This window comes from Scomber japonicus, chromosome 14, assembly GCF_027409825.1.
Source record: "Scomber japonicus isolate fScoJap1 chromosome 14, fScoJap1.pri, whole genome shotgun sequence".
Classification (NCBI taxonomy): Eukaryota; Metazoa; Chordata; class Actinopteri; order Scombriformes; family Scombridae; genus Scomber; species Scomber japonicus.
Genome location: NC_070591.1, coordinates 1,361,831 through 1,375,934, shown reverse-complemented (window position 1 = coordinate 1,375,934; position 14,104 = coordinate 1,361,831). Strand labels below are relative to the sequence as shown.

Below are 14,104 nucleotides of genomic sequence, written 5' to 3'. Positions count from 1 at the left end.
TATCAGATTTCGACTTTTTGGGGTAAAAAATAATAATAAGCAACAATTATTTACAGTTTTGATTAATTTAACTTTTTTCTGACTTAAAACACTCAGATACGATTTTAAGAGAAAAACCACCAACATGTTTTATATTGGGATGATTGTTTGTCGTTAATAAACTTCTATAGAATAATAATTAATACAAATCTGAGCGGCTGCAGTCTGATCGCAGCACTGAAATAATAATTTAAATGTTTTACTGTTATAATAAATTAATTTATAATAATAATAATAATAAAAATAATTGATTATAATTATAATAATTATTATTATTATTAATTAATTAATCATCGTGCTGCGGTCGGACCGACAGGAAGTCAGAGTTACGACGATCTGAGACGGACAGACGAGAAGCTGACTCCCAAGTGGCTGATGGGAAATGGAGTGTGTAAAAGAGGAAGGGGGGGAGGAGGGGGGGGGGTGAACAGTATCCAGGTGCAACCAAACACAGGTGAGGGGGGGGGGGTGGGGCATTGGGGGGGGGCATCAGGGTAACACTTTAAATCTAATCCCATCCTTAAGAGCAAATCGCTAAAGGGTCAGTTCTGATGACCATATATGGATGCGACCATATGTGGAGATCCCCCCGCCATACGACCATATATGGAGATCCCCCCGCCATACGACCATATATGGAGATCCCCCGCCATACGACCATATATGGAGATCCCCCCGCCATACGACCATATATGGAGATCCCCCCGCCATACGACCATATATGGATGTCCTGCTGCTATCTACACCAGAGGAGAGTCAACCAGTTCCAGTCCCCGAAAAACCCGGACAACCAAACGTCACCAGAATCTGTCCCCCAACTGGTCCAGAGCTGGCGGAGAACTGGTCCAGAGCTGGCGGAGAACTGGTCCAGAGCTGGCGGAGAACTGGTCCAGAGCTGGCGGAGAACTGGTCCAGAGCTGGCGGAGAACTGGTCCAGAGCTGGCGGAGAACTGGTCCGAGAAAATCTTCGCGAATTTACGAACTATTTTTTTTTTTTTTTTTTTTTTTTGGGATTTTTTTTTTTTTTCTTTGTCGTTTTTTTTCTGAACTGGTCCCAAACCAGTCCAGAACCAGTCAGTGCTGATTCAGAACCAAACCCAGAACAGGTCCAGAACCAGTCCAGAGCCGAGGAGGAGGAGGAGGAGGGGGCGACGTCACTCGGAGTCGGACTCCAGCGGCGCGGTCTCGTCCAGCACCGCTCTCTTCCTGCGCTTGGCGGTGGCGGAGGCGTGCGCCCGCTGCTCCTCCTCCATGTGAGCCTTCTTGTGGCGCGAGAAGCTGGACGAGTGCATGAAGGTCTTGTTGCAGGCGGCGCAGGTGTAGGTCTTGGTTTTGGCGGTGGCGGGTGGCGGTGGCGGCGCCGGGGAGTCCGGTCTTGATGTGATGCTGCTTCTGGTGCTGCTGCAGCTTCCCTCGCGCCACGCCGCCGTCCGCCGCCGCCCGGTGGGTCTGCTGGTGCCGCGCCAGGCTGGAGGCGTGGCTGAACCGCTTCCCACAGTGGCTGCAACCATGGCGACCAACTCCTCCTACTCCACCACCTCCTCCTACGCCGCCACCACCACCGCCGCTCCCTTCCTCATCCTCGGAGAGAGCGACGCCACGCCGGCCGCCTCGCCCCCCGCGGCGGCGGCGGTTCTTCTTGCAGAGGGTGTAGAAGTTGGGCTTGTCGCGGGAGCAGAGCTTGAGGCGGATCTTGAGGTCGGAGGAAGTCTCGCCGAGGTTCTCCTTGCCGGGCGTGTAGTTGTCCAGCAGCTCCTTGACGTGGGTCACCTGATGCTTGGACAGCTGCGTGGACGTCCTGAAGCTCATGTCGCACTGCGGGCAGGCGTAGAACTTATCGCCGCCCTGATTCTGAACGATGGCGACCGCCGCCTGCTGCTGCTGCTGCTGCCGCTGCTGCTGCCGCTTGGTCTTCTTGTTCTTGGCGCCGGCCTTCAGCGAGTGGCGCAGCGCGGACATGTTGGGGCCCAGGCCGATGTCTTTGGGGATGCCCTTCCCTTTCTTGTGGATGAGGCGGTGGCGCGACAGGCTGGAGCTGTGGTTGAACTCCTTCCCGCAGATGTTGCAGGGGTGGATCCGCCGCTTCCCGTGCAGCCGCAGGTGACTCCCCAGCATCCTGACAGGTACACAAACAACACACAACAACAACCAGAGAGTTTTAAAATCAGATCGAATCGACGAGATCGACTGGAACATATCACAGCTCCCACTCTTCTTAAGGTCTAGGTTTCATGTCATAAAGGAGGAAGAGGAGAGAGAGGAAGAGGAGAGGAGAAGGAGGAGGAGAAGAAAGGAGAGGAGTCAGAGGAGAGGAGATGAGAGAGGAGAGGAGAAGGAGGAGAAAGGAGAGGAGTCAGAGGAGAGGAAAAAGGAAAAGAGGAAGAGGAGAGAGGAGAAGAGAAGGAAGAGGAGAGGAGAGAGGAGGAGGAGGAGAAGAAAGGAGAGGAGTCAGAGGAGAGGAGATGAGAGAGGAGAGGAGAAGGAGGAGAAAGGAGAGAGGAGAAGAGGAAAAAGGAAAAGAGGAAGAGGAGAGAGGAGAAGAGAAGGAAGAGGGAGGAGAGAGGAAGAGGAGAGAAGGAGAAAGGAGAGGAGGAAGAGGAGAGAGGAGAAGAGGAAAAAGGAAAAGAGGAAGAGGAGAGAGGAGAAGAGAAGGAAGAGGGAGGAGAGGAGATGAGAAGGAAGAGGAGAAGAAAGGAGAAAGGAGAGAGGAGAAGAGGAAAAAGGAAAAGAGGAAGAGGAGAGAGGAGAAGAGAAGGAAGAGGGAGGAGAGAGGAAGAGGAGAGAAGGAGAAAGGAGAGGAGGAAGAGGGGAGAGGAGAAGAGGAAAAAGGAAAAGAGGAAGAGGAGAGAGGAGAAGAGAAGGAAGAGGGAGGAGAGAGGAGGAGGAGGAGGAGAAGAAAGGAGAGGAGGAAGAGGGGAGAGGAGGGGAGGCGAGGAGGAGAAAGGAGAGGAGTCAGAGGAGAGGAGGAAGAGGAGAGGAGGAAGAGGAGAGAGGAGAAGAGGAAAAAGGAAAAGAGGAAGAGGAGAGAGGAGAAGAGAAGGAAGAGGGAGGAGAGAGGAAGAGGAGAGAAGGAGAAGAGAAGGAAGAGGGAGGAGAGAGGAAGAGGAGAGAAGGAGAAAGGAGAGGAGGAAGAGGGGAGAGGAGAAGAGAAGGAAGAGGGAGGAGAGAGGAAGAGGAGAGAAGGAGAAAGGAGAGGAGGAAGAGGAGAGAGGAGAAGAGGAAAAAGGAAAAGAGGAAGAGGAGAGAGGAGAAGAGAAGGAAGAGGGAGGAGAGAGGAAGAGGAGAGAAGGAGAAAGGAGAGGAGGAAGAGGGGAGAGGAGAAGAGGAAAAAGGAAAAGAGGAAGAGGAGAGAGGAGAAGAGAAGGAAGAGGGAGGAGAGAGGAAGAGGAGAGAAGGAGAAAGGAGAGGAGGAAGAGGAGAGAGGAGAAGAGGAAAAAGGAAAAGAGGAAGAGGAGAGAGGAGAAGAGAAGGAAGAGGGAGGAGAGAGGAAGAGGAGAGAAGGAGAAAGGAGAGGAGGAAGAGGGGAGAGGAGAAGAGGAAAAAGGAAAAGAGGAAGAGGAGAGAGGAGAAGAGAAGGAAGAGGGAGGAGAGAGGAAGAGGAGAGAAGGAGAAAGGAGAGGAGGAAGAGGGGAGAGGAGAAGAGGAGATGAGAGAGGAGAGGAGAGGAGAAGGAGGAGAAAGGAGAGGAGGAAGAGGGGAGAGGAGAAGAGGAGATGAGAGAGGAGAGGAGAGGAGAAGGAGGAGAAAGGAGAGAGGAGAAGAGGAAAAAGGAAAAGAGGAAGAGGAGAGAGGAGAAGAGAAGGAAGAGGGAGGAGAGAGGAAGAGGAGAGAAGGAGAAAGGAGAGGAGGAAGAGGGGAGAGGAGAAGAGGAAAAGGAAAAGAGGAAGAGGAGAGAGGAGAAGAGAAGGAAGAGGGAGGAGAGGAGATGAGAAGGAGGAGGAGAAGAAAGGAGAGGAGGAAGAGGGGAGAGGAGGGGAGGCGAGGAGGAGAAAGGAGGAGGAGTCAGAGGAGAGGAGGAAGAGGAGAGAGGAGAAGAGGAAAAAGGAAAAGAGGAAGAGGAGAGAGGAGAAGAGGAGAGGAGAAGGAGGAGGAGAAGAAAGGAGAGGAGTCAGAGGAGAGGAGATGAGAGAGGAGAGGAGAAGGAGGAGAAAGGAGAGAGGAGAAGAGGAAAAAGGAAAAGAGGAAGAGGAGAGAGAAGAGAAGGAAGAGGGAAGAGAGAGGAGGAGGAAGAAGAAGAGAGGAGAGGAAGAAGTTATTAGCAGTCAGCTGATATGATGACATCATGAAGGCGGATCATCTGTTAGCATTTCCCCGACATCACAAAAACTGGGTAACCACGGTAACCAGCGTGGATCATATGGTAAATGGTAAATGGACTGTACTTATATAGTGCCTGTCTAGTCTGTGCGACCACTCAAAGCGCTTTACATCACATGACATCATTCACCCTTTCATACACTGATTGCAGGGGCTACCACGCAGGGCGCCAACCATTAGTAAGGCCTGTTTTAGGGTTAAGATCATTTCAACATCACAAGTTTCTCTGCTGCATTCAAACATCCTGTGACTTCAGTTTAACCCTTTATAGGACAGTCATTGAAAGGAAGGGAGGAAGGAAGGAAGGAAGGAAAGGAAGGAAGGAAGGACAGAGGAAAGAAGGAAGGAAGGAAGGAAGGAAGGTAGGGGGGAGGAAAGAAAGAGAGAAGGAGGGAGGGAGGAAGGAAAGGAAGGAAAGGAAGGAAAGGAAGGAGGGAGGGAGGAAGGAAAGGAAGGAAAGAAGGAAGGAAGGAAGGGAAGGAAGGAAAGAAGGAAGGAAGGAAGGGAAGGAAGGAGGGAGGAAGGAAGGAAGGAAGGATGGAGGAAAGAAGGAAGGAAGGTAGGGGGGAGGAAAGAAAGAGAGAAGGAGGGAGGGAGGAAGGAAAGGAAGGAAAGGAAGGAGGGAGGGAGGAAGGAAAGGAAGGAAAGAAGGAAGGAAGGAAGGGGGGAGGAAAGAAAGAGAGAAGGAGGGAGGGAGGAAGGAAAGGAAGGAAAGGAAGGAGGGAGGGAGGAAGGAAAGGAAGGAAAGAAGGAAGGAAGGAAGGGAAGGAAGGAGGGAGGGAGGAAGGAAGGACGGAGGAAAGAAGGAAGGAAGGAAGGAAGGAAGGAAGGTAGGGGGGAGGAAAGAAAGAGAGAAGGAGGGAGGGAGGAAGGAAAGGAAGGAAAGGAAGGAGGGAGGGAGGAAGGAAAGGAAGGAAAGAAGGAAGGAAGGAAGGGAAGGAAGGAGGGAGGGAGGAAGGAAGGACGGAGGAAAGAAGGAAGGAAGGAAGGAAGGAAGGTAGGGGGGAGGAAAGAAAGAGAGAAGGAGGGAGGGAGGAAGGAAAGGAAGGAAAGGAAGGAGGGAGGGAGGAAGGAAAGGAAGGAAAGAAGGAAGGAAGGAAGGGAAGGAAGGAGGGAGGGAGGAAGGAAGGACGGAGGAAAGAAGGAAGGAAGGAAGGTAGGGGGGAGGAAAGAAAGAGAGAGGGAGGGAGGGAGGGAGGAAGGACAGATGGAAGTAAGGAAAGAAAGGAAGGGAGGGGCCTTACTAGTACACCGTTGGCATAGCAACGGGAGCAATTAGGGGTTAAGTGTCTTGCCCAAGGACACATCGACATGTGGACTGGAGGAGCCGGGAATCGAACCACCGATCTTCCAATTGGAGAACGACCGCTCCACCTCCTGAGCCACAGCTTCCACTCTTCTTTTTAAAGTATATTTTTTGGGCTTTTGTGCCTTTAATGTTCAGGACAGTGGAGATAGACAGGAAACAGGAGGCAGAGAGAGGGGGGAATGACACGCAGAATAAGACCACTTGGCTCGGGATTCGAACCGGGGTCGCCTGCAACGAGGACTATAGCCTCAACACATGGGCGGGTGCTCTACCCGCTAAGCTACGCTCAACCCCAAGCTTCCACTCTTCTTAAGGTCTAGATCAGGGGTCTCCAAACTATTCTACAAAGGTTCATGTGGACCGTGTGGACCGTGTGGACCGTGTGGACCGTGTGGGCCGTGTGGACCGTGTGGACCGTGTGGGCCGTGTGGACCGTGTGGACCGTGTGGGCCGTGTGGACCGTGTGGACCGTGTGGGCCGTGTGGGCCGTGTGGACCGTGTGGACCGTGTGGGCCGTGTGGACCGTGTGGACCGTGTGGGCCGTGTGGACCGTGTGGACCGTGTGGACCGTGTGGACCGTGTGGGCCGTGTGGACCGTGTGGGCCGTGTGGGCCGTGTGGACCGTGTGGACCGTGTGGACCGTGTGGCTGCAGGTTTTCATTCCAACCAATCAGGAGCACACCAGACTTGATTCATTTAATCAGCTGATCTCAGTCTTCAGACAGCCGATTGGTCAAATGGTGTGCTCCTGATTGGTTGGAACTAAAACCTGCAGCCACACGGTCCACATGGTCCACACGGTCCACACGGTCCACACGGTCCACACGGTCCACACGGTCCACACGGTCCACACGGTCCACACGGTCCACATGGCCCTTTGTGGAGTAGTTTGGACGTGCCTGGTCTAGGTTTTATGACGTAAAGGAGGCTGCATCATGAAGGCGGATCATCTGTTAGCATTTCTCCGACATCACAAAAACTGGGTAACCACGGTAACCAGCGTGGATCGCCATGGGAACGCTTTGCCGCACAGTAAAACCTGATCCGGAGCAGCAACACCGCAGCGACTGACCAATCAGATCAGTGGAAAACACAAAGTAATGATTCCTGCAGGATCCTGACCGAGTTTACGACGAAGTGACGACCAATAAAAGATCAATACACATTTTCATTGATCGGACTGATCGATGAACAGAAGCAGAAGAGAAGAAGAGTTCAGCTGAGCAGTGTCTGAAACGTGTGACGCTTTACTGGAGCCTAATACACACGCTGTATTCACCATGTTAACTCATTTTCTAAGGCTTTTATTTTGAAAAGGTAAATGTTGCACAGTGCCAACATGAGCTCACACAAAGAAGAGCATGTATCATACGTCCATATATGGTCATGATGATATTCAGTGTCAGGAACAAATGTATGGACCTTCCTCCCTGCCTTCTTTCTTCCCTTCCTCTTTTCCTTTCTCCCTCCCTCATTCCTTATTTCCTCCGTCCTTCCTTCCTTCCCTTCCTTCCTTCCTCCCTCCCTCCTTCTCTCTTTCTTTCCTCCCCCCACCTTCCTTCCTTCCTCCGTCCTCCGTCCTTCCTTCCTTTCCTTCCTCCCTCCCTCCGTTCCTTCCTTCCTTCCTTCCTTCCTTTCAATGACTGTCCTATAAAGGGTTAAACTGAAGTCACAGGATGGTTTTATATCTAATAGATGTTTGAATGCAGCAGAGACACTCGCCTGCCGGTCTCTGCTGCCACCTGCTGGTGAGAAGGATGAACTGCAGCCAGCAGTAATAACCTCCACACACTCTAATCTAATTACTAAATATAATCTCATCTAGTCACATGGAGAGGGAACGGGTTAACGGAGGGTCGGCTGTGTTTAAATAATCTGGAGTTATTTATAGGAATTCATTTTCACAACAAGAAGTTCAACTAGTTCTGTTTTATTTTGAAGGGGTTAAAAACACATTTCTGCTTCCTGCCGTCCGGAGGAATATAAACGGCTCAATAACTGATTAACGAAGATCATTTCATCATTTAAGAGACAAAAAATATAAAAATATCTGCTGGTTTCAAACTAATAATGAGTCAAATCTGGAAATCAGGAAGAGGAGGAGAGGAGAGGAGAGGAAGAGGAGGAGAGAGGAGGAGGAGAGAGAGGAGGAGAGGAAGAGGAGGAGAGGAAGAGGAGGAGAGAGAGGAGGAGAGAGAGGAAGAGGAGGGGGAAGAAAGATGGAAGAGGAAAAAGAAAGGAAGAGGAGAGGGAGGAAGAGCAGGGGAGAGAGGGAGAGGAGGAGACAGAGGAGGAGAGAGAGGAAGAGGAAGAGGAGGAGAGAGAGGAAGAGGAAGAGGAGGAGAGAGAAGAGAGAGAGGAAGAGGAGAGGAAGAGGAGGAGAGGAGAGAGGAGGATGAGAGAGAGGAAGAGGAAGAGGAGGAGAGAGAGGAAGAGGAGGAGAGAGAGGGAGAGGAGGGGGAAGAAAGATGGAAGAGGAAAAAGAAAGGAAGAGGAGGAGGATAGGAAGAGAGGAAGAGGAGGAGAGGAAGAGGAGGAGCAGGGGGAGAGGAGGATGAGGAGAGAGAGGAAGAGGAGAGAGAGGAAGAGGAGGACGAGGAGGATGAGGAGAGAGAGAGGAAGAGGAGGAGCAGGGGGAGAGGAGGAGAGAGAGGAAGAGGAGGAAGAGAGGAAGAGGAGGAGAGAGGAAGAGGAGGAGAGGAGAGAGAGGAAGAGGAGGAAGAGAGGAAGAGGAGGAGAGAGGAAGAGGAGGAGAGGAGAGAGAGGAAGAGGAGGAAGAGAGGAAGAGGAGGAGAGAGGAAGAGGAGGAGAGGAGAGAGAGGAAGAGGAGGACGAGGAGGATGAGGAGAGAGAGAGGAAGAGGAGGAGCGAGAGGAAGAGAAAGAGGAGGAGAGAGAGGAAGAGGAGGAGAGAGAGGAAGAGAAAGAGGAGGAGAGAGAGGAAGAGGAGGAGAGAGGAAGAGGAGGAGGAGGAGAGAGAGAAAAGGAGGAGAGAGAGGAAGGAGAGAGAGGAAGAGAGGAAGAGGAGGAGCAGAGAGAGGAAGAGGAGGAGAGAGAGGAAGAGAGGAAGACGAGGAGAGAGAGGGAGGAAGAGGAAGACAAGGAGAGAGAGGAGGAGGAGAGGGAGGAAGAGGAGGAGAGAGAGGAGGAGGAGACAGAGAGGAGGAGGAGAGGGAGGAAGAGGAGGAGAGAGGAAGAGGAGAGAGAGGAAGAGCAGGGGAGAGAGGGAGAGGAAGAGGAGGAAGAGAGAGAGGAGAGAGAGGAGGAGGAGAGGGAGGAAGAGGAGAGAGAGGAAGAGGAGAGAGAGGAAGAGGAGAGGAAGAGGAGGAGAGAGGAGGAGAGAGAGGAAGAGGAGAGAGAGGAAGAGGAGGAGAGAGGAAGAGGAGGAGAGAGGAGGAGAGAGAAGGAGAGAGAGAGAGAGGAAGAGGAGGAGAGAGGAAGAGGAGAGAGAGGAAGAGGAGAGGAAGAGGAGGAGAGAGGAGGAGAGAGAGGAAGAGGAGAGAGAGGAAGAGGAGGAGAGAGGAGAGAGGAGAGGAGGAGGAGAGAGAGGAAGAGGAGAGGGAGGAAGAGGAGGAGAGAGAGGAAGAGGAGGAGGAGGAGGAGAGAGAGAGGAAGATGAGGAAGAGAGAGGAAGAGGGGAGAGGAAGAGGAGGAAGACAGAGAGGAGGAGGAGAGGAAGAGGAGGAGAGAGTGGAGAGAGGGAGAGGAAGAGGAGGAGAGAGGGAAGAGGAGAGGGAGGAAGAGGAAGAGGAGGAGAGAGGAAGAGAGAGAAAGAGGAGGAGGGAGGAGGAGAGGAGAGGAAGATAGAGGAAGAGGAGGAGGAGAGGAAGAGGAGGAGAGAGAGGAGTAGAGAGAGGAAGAGGAGAGGGAGGAAGAGGAGGAGAGAGAGGAAGAGGAGAGGGAGGAAGAGGAGGAGAGAGAGGAGTAGAGAGAGGAAGAGGAGAGGGAGGAAGAGGAGGAGAGAGAGGAAGAGGAGAGGAAGAGGAGAGAGGAAGAGGAGAGGAAGAGGAGGAGAGAGGGAAGAGGAGGAGGAGGAGGAGGAGGAGGAGAGAGAGGAAGAGGAGGAGGAGGAGGAGAGAGGAGAGAGTGGGAGGAGGAGGAGAGAGAGGAAGAGGAGGAGGGAGGAGGAGGAGTAGAGAGGGGAGAGTGGGGGGGTGGAGTGGAGGAGAGGAAGAGGAGGAGGAGGAGAGAGAGGAGGAGGAGAGAGAGGAAGAGGAGGAGGGAGGAGGAGAGAGGAGGGAGAGGAGGAGGGAGGAGGAGGAGGAGAGAGAGGAGAGTGGGGGGGGAAGAGAGAGGGGAGAGTGGGGGGAGTGGAGGAGAGGAAGAGGAGGAGGAGGGGGGAGGAGACAGACGGAAGAGGAGGAATCTTTGCTGAGATTATTTTCAAAATAAAAGCTTGGAACTGACTGGAAGTGATGCTTCCTGGTGTTTTATTGTGAAGGACAGACTGACCTGCTGCCTTTGAAGCTCATGCCGCAGTGAGGGCAGGTGTAGCGGGCCTCCTGGTGCGTGGGCTCCAGCGCTCGCTTGGCGGGAGGCAGCGCCCCCCCGCTCTTCCCGCTGTGAGTCTGCTGGTGTCGGTACAGACTGGACGCGTGGCTGTAACACTTCCCACAGTAGCTGCAGCGGTACTGACGCTCGTCCGGCTCGAAGTCCGCCTGGTCCGAGTCGCCGTCGCCGTCCAGCTGGCTGCTCCCCGCCTCCACCAGAACCTCGTGCTCCTCCTCTTCCTCCTCGTCTTCGTCGTCAGAGTCCGTCTTTATCTCCACGCTCTGCTCCGTCACCTCGCAGGGGTACACCTCCTCGTACGGAGCGAAGAACGCCTCGTCCGTCTCGATCTTCAGCTGCTCGGCGCTCAGGTCCGACGGGTCGTCTGAGTCCTTCTTCACGCAGGAGATGGTGAACTTGGAACCGACTTCGGCCCACTTCACCACGTACTCGATGGGCTGCGTGTCCAGCTCCACCGTGATGAAGTCGGCGCCCAGAGCGTCCGACTCCGACACCGCCAGCTCCGCCTCCGAGTCCTCCATCCTCCAACCACAGAGGAGACGCAAGTCCTCAGGGAGTAACGCTTCAGAGGAGCAGCTGCAGGAGGAGGAGAGGAGGAGGAGAGAGGAGGAGGAGAGAGAGAAGAGAGAGAGGAGGAAGAGGAGAGAGGAGGAGAGAGAGGAGAGGAAGAGGAGATGAGAGGAGGAGGAGGAGGAAGAGGAGGAGGAGGATGAGAGGAGAGAGAGGAGGAGAGGAGGAAGAGGAGAGGAGGAGAGAGAGGGAGAGGAGGAGAGAGGAGGAAGAGGAGATGAGAGAGGAGAGAGAGGGAGAGGGAGGAGAGAGAGGGAGAGGGAGGAGAGAGGAGGGGGAGAGGAGGAGAGAAAGAGGAGGAAGATGAGAGAGAGGAAGGAGAGAGGAGAGAGAGGAGGAGAGGAGGAAGAGGAGAGAGGAGGAGGAGAGAGGAGGAAGAGGAGAGGAGAGGAGGAAGAGGAGAGAGAGGAGAGAGGAGGAAGAGAGGAGGGGGAGAGGAGATGAGATGAGAGGAGAGGAGAGAGGAGAAGAGGAAAAAGGAAAAGAGGAAGAGGAGAGAGGAGAGGAAGAGGAGGAAGAGGGAGGAAGAGGAGATGAGATGAGAGGAGGAGAGGAGAGAGGAAGAGGAGATGAGAGAGGAGAGAGAGGGAGAGGAGGAGAGAGGAGGAGGAGAGAGGAGAGGAGGAGGAGAGGAGAGAGAGAGAAGATGAGAGGAGGAAGAGGAGTGAGGAGAGGAGGAGGAGAGAAAGAAGAGAGGGAGGAGAGGAGAAAAGAGGAGGAAGAGGAGGAGAGAAGAGAGGAAGAGGAGGAAGATAATTGGTTATTAGCAGTCAGCTGATATGATGACATCATGAGCTTTTTATAAACTGTAACTTTAAAGTTTTAATTTTTCATTCATGTAGAAATTAAATTAAATATTCAATCAACAAAATAAAAGTCTTAATATTGACTCATTAAAACCAATCAGTGATCAATAAATGAAGCAGGAAACCTTATTTTAATAAATGATGGAAACATTGATTATCAGATATCACTTTGATCTCTTCTGTTTGGTTTCTATATGTTTATCTAGTTTTAGTTTCACTGGGTTTTAAATTCATTTGATTTCTGTCTCATTATTCTGATAGTTATTACAGCAGAGTCACGTGATCATAAAATAATATCAAGATGATTTTATTAGTTTAATCACCTCAGTCTGAAGGAGACGTGTGTAAATATATGTGTGTGTATATGCGTGTATATGTGTGTGTGTGTGTGTGTGAGAGTGTTTATATAGGTGTGTGTGTGTACATATGTGTGTATAGGTGTGTGTGTGTGTACATATGTGTGTATAGGTGTGTGTGTGAGTGTGTAGTTGTGTGTGTATGTATGTGTGTGTGTATGTGTGCTCTACTAACAGATAAATGACTATCTGATAATTGATAATAAACCCTGCGACACTTTCATTCTCTCACGCGCCAGACTTCATTCACAAATCTGCTGTTTCTACTGGTTCAACCTGTCCGGAGACCTACCGACGCTGCACGCGGGTTTTAACCCCTTCATGAACCGCTGTCTCGTGCTTCAAACTCGGATGCATCTAAATTAACTTAACATAATTAAATCAGAGTGAAATATCAGTGAATATAAGACAGATTTATGTTTTATTCCCGCGGTTATTACCAGACACCGAGCACCGGGCGCAGGGCGGCTGCTGGCGGGGCATCCATTATCACACTGGGCTATTTTAACACATTTAAACCTTTTTGGCGCCTTATCTCAAAGCCGAATTCCGCCGAACACATATTTAAATCATAAAATATCTCAAAATGTGTTAAAAGTGGTTTCATGTCGGTGGTTTAAGCATTAAACGCTAAAATTATAGGTTTTTTAAGCGGAGTTCCGGGGCTCGGCCGAGCTCAGTGCCAGTGACGTCAGTGATGAGGAAGCTGCACGTTCGCTGTCAGGATGAGCGAGCCGAGCGCGCGACTCACCGGGATATTAGCGCGTTTACCGGTGAAACAAGCCGGTATCCGGTTACTCACCGAGCTTTCGGCGGCGACACGGCGGCGGTAACGGAGGATTTTACCGGTGAAACGGTCACAATAAACAGGAAGCAGCGACGCCGACACAAAGCATGATGGGAAAGGATTAAATGGAGGAGAGAAAAAAACCGGAAGTACGGAGGATTGCCCTTCAGAGTAAAAGCACTGTCAAATAAAATTAATAAATACAAATTAAAAGTGCAAAAATAAATTAAAAATGTTTTCTTCTTATTATTATCATTATTATTATTATTTCTATTGTTTTATTATTATTATAATTATTATAAATCATCTGGATTAATCTTTAAAACTATGTAAACTGGAATATTGGTCATAAAAATAATTCAAAAGAAGAATAATATTTGGTGCCATCAGACTGTACAACAGTACCTTCCACCCACACTAACGTTTTGAAAGCACTTAAAAACGATTTTTCTGTATTAAACAAATGTGCAAAAAAAAGTATGAATATAATTTATTCTGGCTCCTTTCTGTCAAATAAAATTAATAAATAAAAATCTTTCTTTATTGATCCGTCTTGGAGAGAAATTCAAAATGGAAACAACAGTGGGGAAAAAGTAGCAGCGTGAGAGTTAAATAAAATAAAATAAAATACAACATACAGTAAACAGTCTCTCTCTGTGTAATGTTCCTGTAAACACAGTTAATATAATAATTACATGTAGACTCTGTTCTACTATTCTAAAAGATATACTAGTATTATTATACATTATTTATTATGAATCAACAGAAAATTAATCTCCAACCAGTTTCATGGTTTGAGGTATTTTTTAGTTTCTCTCAAATATCTTTAATGTCCAATACTGCAATATTAATATTTCATTTATAACACGAATCTCATTTTAGCGGTGCAATATTCATATAATATACATATATATATATATATATTTCACTTTAATCAATATCACCTCTGGTCTATTACCACTCAATACCAATATTAATGTGTTCTGTTAATAATGTGAATGTCACTATTATTATTATTATTATTTTTTATTATATATTTCTACTATTATTATTGTATTATTGTTTTTCTTACTTATTTATAGTCTTTATTATGTCTTCCTGTCCTCGTGCTGCTGTAATAAAGCACATTTCCACATTGATAAAGAATATCTGATCTAATAAACATCTACATGATATCAACATTAACACACAGCATGTTAGATATTAATAAATATAATAATGTGAATATAATAACTGAACACTGTGTATTATTATCTGTTTCAGGTGTTTCCACTGAGGATGATGAAGAGGAGGATGAGGAGGATGATGAAGAGGAGGAGGAGGAGGAAGGAGAGCAGCGTATATTCAGGCCTGTCTCCGTTTCTCTCGTTAAAGACACGTTTATATCCAGCATGCACCGGGAATGTTCCGGT

The 14,104-nt window shown here is 49.9% G+C and overlaps 1 protein-coding gene across 1 annotated transcript; it reads right to left on the bottom strand.

The window, feature by feature from the left end:
• Positions 1-1,064: 1,064 nt before the first annotated feature.
• Positions 1,065-12,754, bottom strand: LOC128373183 (zinc finger protein 135). The gene is made up of 3 exons (XM_053333477.1): positions 12,708-12,754; positions 10,117-10,749; positions 1,065-2,155 (listed from the first exon to the last, which is right to left on the bottom strand). The coding sequence occupies exons 2-3, from the start codon at positions 10,692-10,694 to the stop codon at positions 1,114-1,116; spliced, it is 1,620 nt and encodes a 539-aa protein (XP_053189452.1). The 5' UTR covers positions 10,695-10,749; positions 12,708-12,754; the 3' UTR covers positions 1,065-1,113.
• Between the last annotated feature and the right edge of the window lie 1,350 nt (positions 12,755-14,104).

Bases quoted from the DNA above. Each gene is read 5' to 3' on its own strand.
- LOC128373183 (XM_053333477.1), bottom strand. From the start codon at position 10,694: ATGGAGGACTCGGAGGCGGAGCTGGCGGTGTCGGAGTCGGACGCTCTG. The intron at 2,156-10,116 runs GTCAGTCTGTCC...TGTACCTGTCAG, and splicing joins ATGAGCTTCAAAGGCAGCAG to GATGCTGGGGAGTCACCTGC.